The sequence below is a fragment of the Scyliorhinus canicula genome, chromosome 15, assembly GCF_902713615.1.
Source record: "Scyliorhinus canicula chromosome 15, sScyCan1.1, whole genome shotgun sequence".
NCBI lineage: Eukaryota > Metazoa > Chordata > Chondrichthyes > Carcharhiniformes > Scyliorhinidae > Scyliorhinus > Scyliorhinus canicula.
Window position 1 is genome coordinate 98,957,898 of NC_052160.1, and position 9,875 is coordinate 98,967,772.

The 9,875-nt window shown below is 43.8% G+C and overlaps 1 protein-coding gene across 2 annotated transcripts in view; it reads left to right on the forward strand.

The window, feature by feature from the left end:
• The window catches only part of scube3 (signal peptide, CUB domain, EGF-like 3), a 413,853-nt gene extending 404,595 nt beyond the window's left edge, over nucleotides 1-9,258 (forward strand). For both annotated transcript variants that reach the window (XM_038819916.1, XM_038819917.1), the window contains one exon: nucleotides 4,484-9,258. In XM_038819916.1, the coding sequence (XP_038675844.1) occupies nucleotides 4,484-4,636 (153 nt within the window). In that variant the 3' untranslated portion in view covers nucleotides 4,637-9,258. The remainder of the gene's footprint in view (nucleotides 1-4,483) is intronic.
• Nucleotides 9,259-9,875: the final 617 nt, after the last annotated feature.

Sequence of the window (9,875 nt, forward strand, 5' to 3'; positions counted from 1 at the left end):
CCAGGGAGATAGGGAAAGTAAAGGACGGGGACGGGAATCTGGTCGGAGATTCAGCAGTGGTTAATAAGGCGTTCAAAGAGTTTTACAGCAGGTTATATGAGTCGGAACCCCCAGCTGGGCCGGAGGGGATGAGGCACTTTTGGGGCTGAAGTTCCCGTAGGTGGATGGGGGGATGGTAGAAGGGCTGGGGGCCCCAATCGGGTTGGAGGAAATAGCAGAGGGTTTGAAGGCCATGCAGTCGGGTAAAGCCCTGGCGCCAGACGGGTACCAGTGAAGTTTTAGAACATAGAACAGTACAGCACAGAACAGGCCCTTCGGCCCTCGATGTTGTGCCGAGCAATGATCACCCTACTCAAACCCACGTATCCACCCTATACCCGTAACCCAACAACCTTACTTTTTAGGACACTACGGGCAATTTAGCATGGCCAATCCACCTAACCCGCACATCTTTGGACTGTGGGAGGAAACCGGAGCACCCGGAGGAAACCCACGCACACACGGGGAGGATGTGCAGACTCCGCACAGACAGTGACCCAGCCGGGAACTGAACCTGGGACCCTGGAGCTGTGAAGCATTGACGCTAACCACCATGCTACCGTGCTGCCCAAGTTTTATAACAAGTTCTCTGGGATGTTAGGTTTGCTGTTGATGAGGACATTCAATGAGGCAAGGGAGCGTGGAGTGCTTCCCCCGATGATGTCACAGGCCATTATCTCATTGATCCTGAAGCAGGACAAGGACCCAGAGCTATGCGGGTCCTATAGGCCGATATCCCTACTAAATGTGGACGCCAAACTGTTGGCCAAAATCCTGTCCTCTAGGATTGAAGACTGCGTTCCGGACGTGATTGAGGAGGACCAGACAGGATTTGTTAAGGATAGGCAGTTGGCGGCCAACGTAAGAAGGTTGTTAAATGTGATTATAATGCCCCCAGAAGGTAGGGATGTGGAGGTAGTGGTCACAATGGGAGCAGAGAAGGCTTTTGATCAGGTGGAATGGGAATATCTGTGGGAGGTACTGGGGCGGTTTGGATTTGGGCTTCATTGACTGGGTCAGGCTGCTGTATCAGGCTCCTGTTGCGAGCGTACGGACAAGCAGGTCAACATCGGACTATTTCAGGCTGCATCGGGGGACGAGACAGCGATGCCCCCTCTCCCCACTGCTGTTTGCATTGGCCATAGAGCCACTGGCAATTGCGCTGAGAGCCTCAAGGGGCTGGAATTGGCTGGACGGGGGGGAGTGGAACACAGAGTCTCATTAAACGCAGATGACCTGCTCCTATATGTTTCGGACTCACTAGAAAGGATGGAAGAAATTATGAGGATTCTGGGGGAATTTGGCCAGTTTTCAGATTATGAACTGAATATGGGGAAAAGTGAGATGTTTGTGGTCTAGGCGAGGGGACAGGAGAGGCGATTGAGGGAGCTGCCATTTAGGGTGGTAGGGGGAAGATTTCGGTACCTAGGCATTCAGGTAGAGTGGGAATGGGAACGGCTACATAAGTTAAATTTGGCCCGATTAGTAGGCCAAATGAAGGACGATTTCCGAAGGTGGGATACGCTTCCATTGTCAATAGCTGGGAGGGTGCAGACAGTGAAAATTATGGTCCTCCCGAGATTCCTGTTTGTGTTTCAGTGTCTCCCCATCTTTATTCTGGGTCCTTCTTTAAACGGGTCAATAAGGTGATCACTGGCTTTGTATGGACGGGGAAAGACCCCACGAGTAAAAAAGGGGATGCTGGAGCGGGGGAGGGCGGGCTGGCACTCCCGAACTATAGCAATTATTACTGGCCGGCGAATATAGCCATGATCAGGAAGTGGGTGGTGGGGTGAGGGTCGGTGTGGGAGCGTATGGAGGCGGCTTCATGCAAGGGCACTAGTTTAAGGGCATTGGTAATGGCGCCTCTGCCGTTCCCGTCGACATGGTACTCCACCAGCCCCGTGGTGGTGGCGGCCCTGAGAGTCTGGGGCAGTGGAGGAGACATGTGGGAGCAGAGGGAGCATCGGTCTGGTCTCCAATCTGCAATAATCATCGGTTTGCCCCGGGGAGGCTGGATGAAGGGTTCTGGAGATGGCAGAGAGCAGGGATTGAGAGGATGGGAGATATGTTTGTAGCGGGGAGCTTTTCTAGCCTGAGGAAGTTGGAGGAGAAATTTGGATTGACGGGAGGAAATGAGTTTAGGTACCTGCAGGCGCGGGACCTCCGACGCAGGCAGGTCTCAATCTTCCCGCTCCTGCCGCCAAGGGGGATACAGGACAGGGTAGTTTCCAGAATCTGGGTGGGAGAAGGGAGGGTTTCTGACATTTACAAGGAGCTTATGGGGTCAGAGTAGACGCAGACCGAGGAGTTGAAATGCTAGTAGGAAGAGCAGTTAGGAGGAGAGATAGAGGATGGTCTCTGGGCGGACGCGTTGAGTAGAGTAAACACGTCCGCATCATGTGCCAGGCTCAGCCTGATATAATTTAAGGTCGTTCACTGGGCTCACATGACAGTGGCCCGGATGAGCAGGTTCTTTTGGATAGAGGATAGGTGCGCAAGGTGTGCGGGAGGGCCAGCGAACCATGTTCATAAGTTCTGGGCATGCCCGAAGCTTAGGGGATTCTGGCAGGGGTTTGCGGATGTTTGGAGAAAGAGGCAGATGTTCCAGCCTTTGCTTCCCTGGTAGCCCGGAGACGGATACTATTAGTTTGGAGGGAATCAAAGCTCCCGAAGACGGAGACCTGGCTATCGGACATGGCTAGCTTTCTCTGTCTGGAGAAAATCAAGTTCACCTTGAGAGGGTCAATGTTGGGGTTCACCCGGAGGTGGCAGCCGTTCGTTGACTTCTTTGGGGAAAATTAACCATCAGCAGAAGGGGGGGGGTTAGCTTAGAGTAGGGGGGTTGTAAAGGTGGGACCTGTAAGGGGAGAAGACGGCTTTTGCACTATGTTTGTATTTTCATGTACTTTCTGTTGTTGTCATAAAACCATAAATACCTCAATAAAATGTTTATTTTTTAAAAAGAGACACGTTAATATCTGGTAAATACTCACTTCATGCAATGATTTTTTTTTAATGTTTATCTTTTTCAGTGAAACCTTTAATGAATATTGTAAGTAACTCATGAGTTGTCGCCCACATCTGTGTGGAAGCTGGAGCATGGGTGTGATTTATTGCTGTTAAGAAAGGGTTGGGCTCGGGGCGACACGTGGCACAATGGTTAGCATTGCTGAGGACCCGGGTTCGAATCCAGGCCCTGGGTCACTGTCCGTGTGGAGTTTGCACGTTCTCCCCGTGTATGCGTGGGTTTCACCCCCACAACCCAAAGATGTGCAGGGTAGGTGGATTGGCCACACTAAATTGCCCCTTAATTGGAAAAAAATAATTGGGTACTCTGAATTTTTTTTTAAAACGAAAGGAATGGGCTCAACTGAACTGTATATTTGAGGACTCCTCAGATATTTTATTTGGGGACGTAGGTTAATTAGGAAAATCTCAGCAACTACACTTTCATGCCATATTCTCATATCCCTTAATTCCCTTAATGTCAAAAACTTCATAACACTCTGTGTGTGAAACAAATTTCTCCTCAACTCAGTCCTCAATGACAAACCCGTTATCCTGATATACTAATGGTTAGTTCTAGATTTTCTAATCAGGAGCAATAAACCTCTCAGTGGGATCGCCTCTCATTCTTCTAAACTCCACAGAAGAAAGATCGTTTTTTTTCCAGCCGTCCTCATAGGGACGACCCTGTCATCCCAGGAATCAATCTAGTGAATCTTCGTTGCACTCCCAGTATTTCCTTTCTTCAGTCAGGAGACCAAAACTGTTCTCCAGCTTTGGTCTCACCGAAGCCCTGTCTGATGGAAGCAAGACTACGCTTGCTGATACTCCAACCCTCTTGCAATAAAGGCTAAGATACAATTTGCTTTCCTCATAGCTGTACCTGTGTGTTCACTTCCAGTGATTCATGTACGAGGGTGCCAAATGTAACAACATTTACCGATCTCTCTCACTTTTTCAAAATATTCCAGATGGTATTTTCCGGCCCTCCCCGGCAGCGGGATCTTCCGGTCCTACCAAAGGTGACACCCTGCAACGGGTTCCCTGGCGGTGGGACAAGCAAGCCAACCAATACGCTGTAGACCCGCCTGCGACCAATGGCGCTCGGCCTCCAGGGTCAACAAATATGCCATTCTATTCTTCCTACCAAAGTGAATTATTCTACTAACTAAACCACTTCTAAGCCCCTCTACAGTCAATAAAAAGTAAATTATAGCTGCCTGTGATATGGAGCTTCTGATCAGAAGAACTGATAGTGAAATTATTGTCTTCTTTTTCTAAACTCTTATTTTATACCAGTAACAAAGTGTGGTATTTTGAAATGTGGCATCTGTAGAGTGGTAAAGCATGTGATAGACTTGAGTATTAATAATGTCTGCATAATATTAAGCACAGAATGGTGTAAACCAGTGACGTTTTTTTTTAAATCTTCCAGGACAAGAAGCTGATTAAAGCTCTCTTTGATGTACTGGCACATCCGCAAAATTACTTCAAGTACACAGCACAGGAGTCCAATGAGATGCTACCAAGATCTTTTATCAAACTGCTTCGCTCCAAAGTTTCAAGCTTTCTCAGGCCCTACAAATAGCTTGGCTGGGCAAAGGCGATAAAATGACCCACTGAATTTTATTTTTACAGCTTTGTAACCGTAATATTTCACTATGCTGACTTTTTTGTGGCTTTCTTCAAAAGGATCCCAGTTCATACTTCACTGTACGTTATTTATAGCTCTCAGTCCATCATAACGAAGACTGTTCATTCCTTATATTTATGTGTGCGCTGGTATATATGACTGCTGGGAGCGCATCCAAAGCCTGCTCCGTATGCAAGCATACTTTATGCACTAGGACTTTCTGTCTGCATTGTGTGTATTTTTTTTCCCTGTATAAGAAAAGAAAGTGCAATGGTTACTTTCTCCTGTTGGATGTTTGAATGGAAGTTTTTTTCTACAGAAAGATGACAATATTTATATCTGCAAGGACGCCTTTACCGTCTCCACTGCAGTGTACCTTGACACCACCCGCAAATCACACATAATGAAAAGTGACAGGATTTCTATGTTGCGCATTAATAATTTTGGAATTTATTTGCACTTGAGAATCGTATTTGAACATGTACAAAAGTTTGGATTTTGTATTGCCATTTTTTTCATTGAATTGAGATATTCAATTTGTTGTTTTTTTTTCCTTTTCTATGCTAGTTTGTCCCAATCTCTCATGATGCTCATTCTTGTATCAAACAGTACAACTGGAACACAACATTTGATTAACTGAAAGGGGTTTAAGAATCTCCAAGAACTTTGAATTACAAGTATAGTTCTGATGATGCAAAGACTAGCCGCCCTTTTGGCCCTACTTTGGGTTGATGGACAATATATTAATGTCATTTTAGTGCAATTTTGATTTTTGTTTTTCAATATATGAAATGGTTTTCAGGCAATTTATATGTTCACCTCATCAGCTATGTCGAGGAATAATTGGGTATTAGGGACATTACAATACAAAAAAACTTAATTTTGAGATCCTGAAATAAAACACGAATCATGCATTAAAAATAGTGCATATAATGCATCCTCAGTAAATATGTAAATGTTTATAGTTATTGAAAGAAGCACATTTTAATGTGTGGAACAGAATACCACATTGTAAAATAATGAATCAGTAGAGGCTCCATAATGGGAGAGCAGTATAGGTCCTTCATTACATTAGGACACTAGCAGGTACTGTTAAGTAAATATCCAGGATCATTGAGAGAAGACATAGCGGTCAAATGTCCCGGGCCAAAATGTGCAGTGGCATGGATATTCCTTGGTGAGGAGGTCGACTGTGGGAAACCTTTTGAAAGCGTTAAGTAGTACTTTAAACCAAATGTTCCTGATCAACATTTTCCTCACCAATAATTACAATTTGAATTTTAGCCAAAGGGGTAGAGTCTTAATGAGGAGCAAAGAAGCTAGTCGCGGAGGAAGTTGCAAGGTAGCAGATGCAGAACAAAGGCAGGGAAGGAAAGTCGAGGTTTTTATAAAGAGGATCTTTTGTGAGCCAGCAATTTTGCCTTTACAATAAGGGAGCTTGTTTTGGAAATGTAGTTCCAGCAAACTGGCAGTCAGGTGTCATTTTCCTGTAATCTGACCCAGAAAACTGCTAACTGCAAAAGCACCTGCCATTATTCGGAAGCCAACATACTTCTTTTGTTTTAGCTTTAACAAAGCTGCAAAGTAATTTGTCCAAGCTGATCAATCAATGGGGTTTCCAGCCTACTGGTAGAGGGGAATTAGATTGCTTTGGCCTGAATCCTGAGGACCTCTTTCCTATAAATTCTCTACCCAATCAGTTGCAAAATTGGATTCTACAATGATTAAAGTTTTGTCACTGACTACTGGCCTTGTATTTAGTAACCTTGATCTCTGGAGTTTTACTATGACCACATCCCTGCCTACTAAAAATTACAGTAAATTGGGTGAAACATTAGATATTTAATTTTAAATAAATTCAAACCTAAAAAGAACCTGCATCACCTCATAGTTCAAGCTAAATACAATTAGGTATTCAAATTACAAGGAAAAATATTCATGTAGCATTATCGATCCTTGAACGGATTTTATATTATTTGTCATTTCTTCATTATAAAACTTAATTTAGCTCAGTTGGCTGGAGGGCTGGTGATACAGAGCAATGCAATAGCACAGGTTCAATTCCCGTACTGGCTGAGGCACCATGAAGGCCCCGCCTTCTAAAACCTGTCCTTCGCCTGAGGTGTGGTGATCCTCAGGTTAAATCACCACCAATCAGCTCTCTCTCTCAAATGGGAGAGCATCCTGTGGTCCCCGAGGACTATGGTGACTTTCATTTCACATAAAACTGGCTGATTCTGTGAACATTGCTACCAGGAAATCATTCTGAAAAATAGTTTTGCTTCCTTTTTGCATTACAAATAATTTCATTTCTACCACTGTCGATATTATCACATAAACACTTGACGTGTTCATAACAAAATTTCTCAGCTATTTTAACCAGGCATTAACTTGTTAGGAAGAAATGAAAATCAGGAGTGTTAATTTTTACCCTTTGAAGTCTCCAATAATATGTATTCTACATTTTCCTCCAACTACAGACCAAAATGAGCAAATTAATTATGTTAATGTCTGTAGGAACATTTTATGTGTGCCACTTGTGATTAGCGAGCAACCTCACGTTGTTGTCTGATGTCCCTTAGAAATTGAGTCACTGAAACTTTACTTGATTCAGACCCAAAATAGCTATCGGAAAAAGCGAAAGTCAAACTTTCAAGCTGATTTTATTTGGGTTGGATTGGAACACAGGTGCCTGGCGTTAAAGGACAGTGCATCTCACTGTACTAAGCCCACTGTTAAATACTTCATTCCATTGTAGTGATTAAATATTTCTTTTACTTTATCGTGACTGGTGTGGCTTATGTTTGCACAAGGATATGAATAATTCTAGACCACTATAAAGCAGATTTTTATAAGGATCGTGACTATTGGCGGGATTCTATATGTTTTTTCTTCTGTTATGATTTTGCAATGATTTTAAAATATGCTAAAGGCATGTTTGATTTATAAAGTTCAATCTATAGTGAATCCAACCGGTGTTTCAAATCAAGGCTGAACGTTGTTTATTTAAACAATGTGAAGATCCAGCTCTTCAGCTGCAGGTTTTGTGCCAGTATGACGGCCTGAGAAAATTAATGGCACCTCAACATTGCTCTTAAACTTCTGACCTTCTGTTTGCACAGATGCAAACAAGAGTGGTGCCAGGAGCCGGAGCTTCTGTATTCACCTATGCCAGCAGAGCTGGCCTCTCGGGCAACAGTATGTGGAGGGCTGCTGAGTTCCCATATTTGGACCAAACAGTCCTGTTTTGGAAAAGAGTTGTCTGAAACTTTCTAAGACTTAAATCAGACATTAAAAGTTTGATTCATAAAACAGAAGTCTTTTTTTTATCCCCCCCCCCCCCCCCTCCCCCCCCCAACTATGTTTAATGGTGTGGAAATATTAGTTGTAAGATTACTGATATTTTCTACCAAAATCGATCAGAGGCAAAACAAGTATCGGAATTCAAGCCCACAGTCTCACCTTTGCCCTCCCCAGCATATCCCTATTCTGCCCAGGTCTGGGTTTGGACTTTACAAAAGACATCAAACCGAAAAGTAAGTGATGGGGAGAAGGGAACATCTCCGGCTGATTTCTGCTTACTTATCTGTAAACCAGGCTGTTTCACTCCACCTTGGACAGAAAAGTAAAAGGAACTTATTTTGAAATGTACTTTAATTTCAATGCACTTACAAGGGAGGGGGAGATGGGTTTAACTACTGCTTGCTTCAAATGGCTCTGCGTAGTAAAAGGAAGACATAAATGTTAGTACATCGGTGACAACTGGATTGAAGTGGGTCAAGTGCACATATTGTTTAAGCAGGAAGTGGCTATTTCTCATTGTAATCATTAGCTTCCACTAAATGATGTGAGTACCAAGTTCGGTTCACGCAGTGTAAATGGTAAAATATAAAGGAGATAAATTATTTATGATGGAAGAGGTCAAGGACATCTTTGCCTTTATCCGCCCTAACTAAATTCTCCTTTCATACCATCAGCTCGGGATGCACTCTCGTTAAGTTAATAGGTAAATTGTGTGGTGGTCCTGAATCTTTAGAACAGAAGCTCTTGAGTTCATCCCCAGTCTTTACTGAATTAGTTGATTACAGTTGTCCCAGCAACTGCAAGTGGGGAAATCAAGCATTGGATTGGGCCCTTGCTGGAGAATCTACATGCATGGATGTTGGGTGAAGACATGCTTGGTGGGCTCAGTTGTGATGCAGCGATGGCCAAGCAGCCCAATGCACTGAAGCCTGAGCTCGCCAGAGATATTCTGGTGACTGCTGGAATTGTACCTCCGCAGGAGGCAAGAAAGTCGGATCTTTTTAAAGGAAGAAGAATTAGTTCCCTTGGCACGTTGAATAAATAGTTTGGTTGCTGATTTACAGAGGCCAGCCAATACTGAAGGTCACACAGGTAGATGTGAGAGAATCGTTGCCCTTTATTCTACGTGAACTGTAACTTCTCCAGGAGATGTAATACTTCAAATAAAAGTAGTTTTATAATTGTACTCTTTTTTTTTAAAAAAACAGTGTTACAAATTATAAAAGGTTTTGTTTCTGTTTCATGGTGGCACAATAAAAAATCCATTACTCAAATTGCTTAACAAGTGATGGTTGTTTGAGAGCAGATTTTGCTGATACTCTGAAAGGAGCAATGTCCATATTTGAATCTTATTTCCTTACTGCACCCTGCATAGAGTTATAGCTTGCCTGGTTGCCGTCACATGACTTGCTCAGTGACAAAGAAATAGCAATTGCGGTATGTGTGGATGTTTTGTTGGCGGTGAACCTGATCCGAGAGAATTTCCTTTTGGGAACATATCTGGGAAACCACACCCAAAGTTACACCCCCCCCCCCCCCCCCCCCACACACTGTGCACCCGTATATTGATGTTTATTTACACCCTAACATCCTGCAATTTTCATTAGTGTATGTCAGAATGTGCAAATAGCTGGGGCCTGAGGAAGGTGCTGAACTCGCTCCCAGTAATCTTTTAAGCGTAAAGATTAAAGTTTCAAACCATTTATTGGCTGCGATTCTCTGGCCTTGTTAGGCTCTCCGTAACAAGATCCGCATCAGGCGATGCAACCGGCCCACTTCCGTGGATCCAATGTGGATCTCACCGCCGTAGCGTGGCGGGAAACCAATTATCACCGCTTAAGCCCCATTTCCATACAATTAACGAAAGCAACCTATATCCAACGGCCTCCTT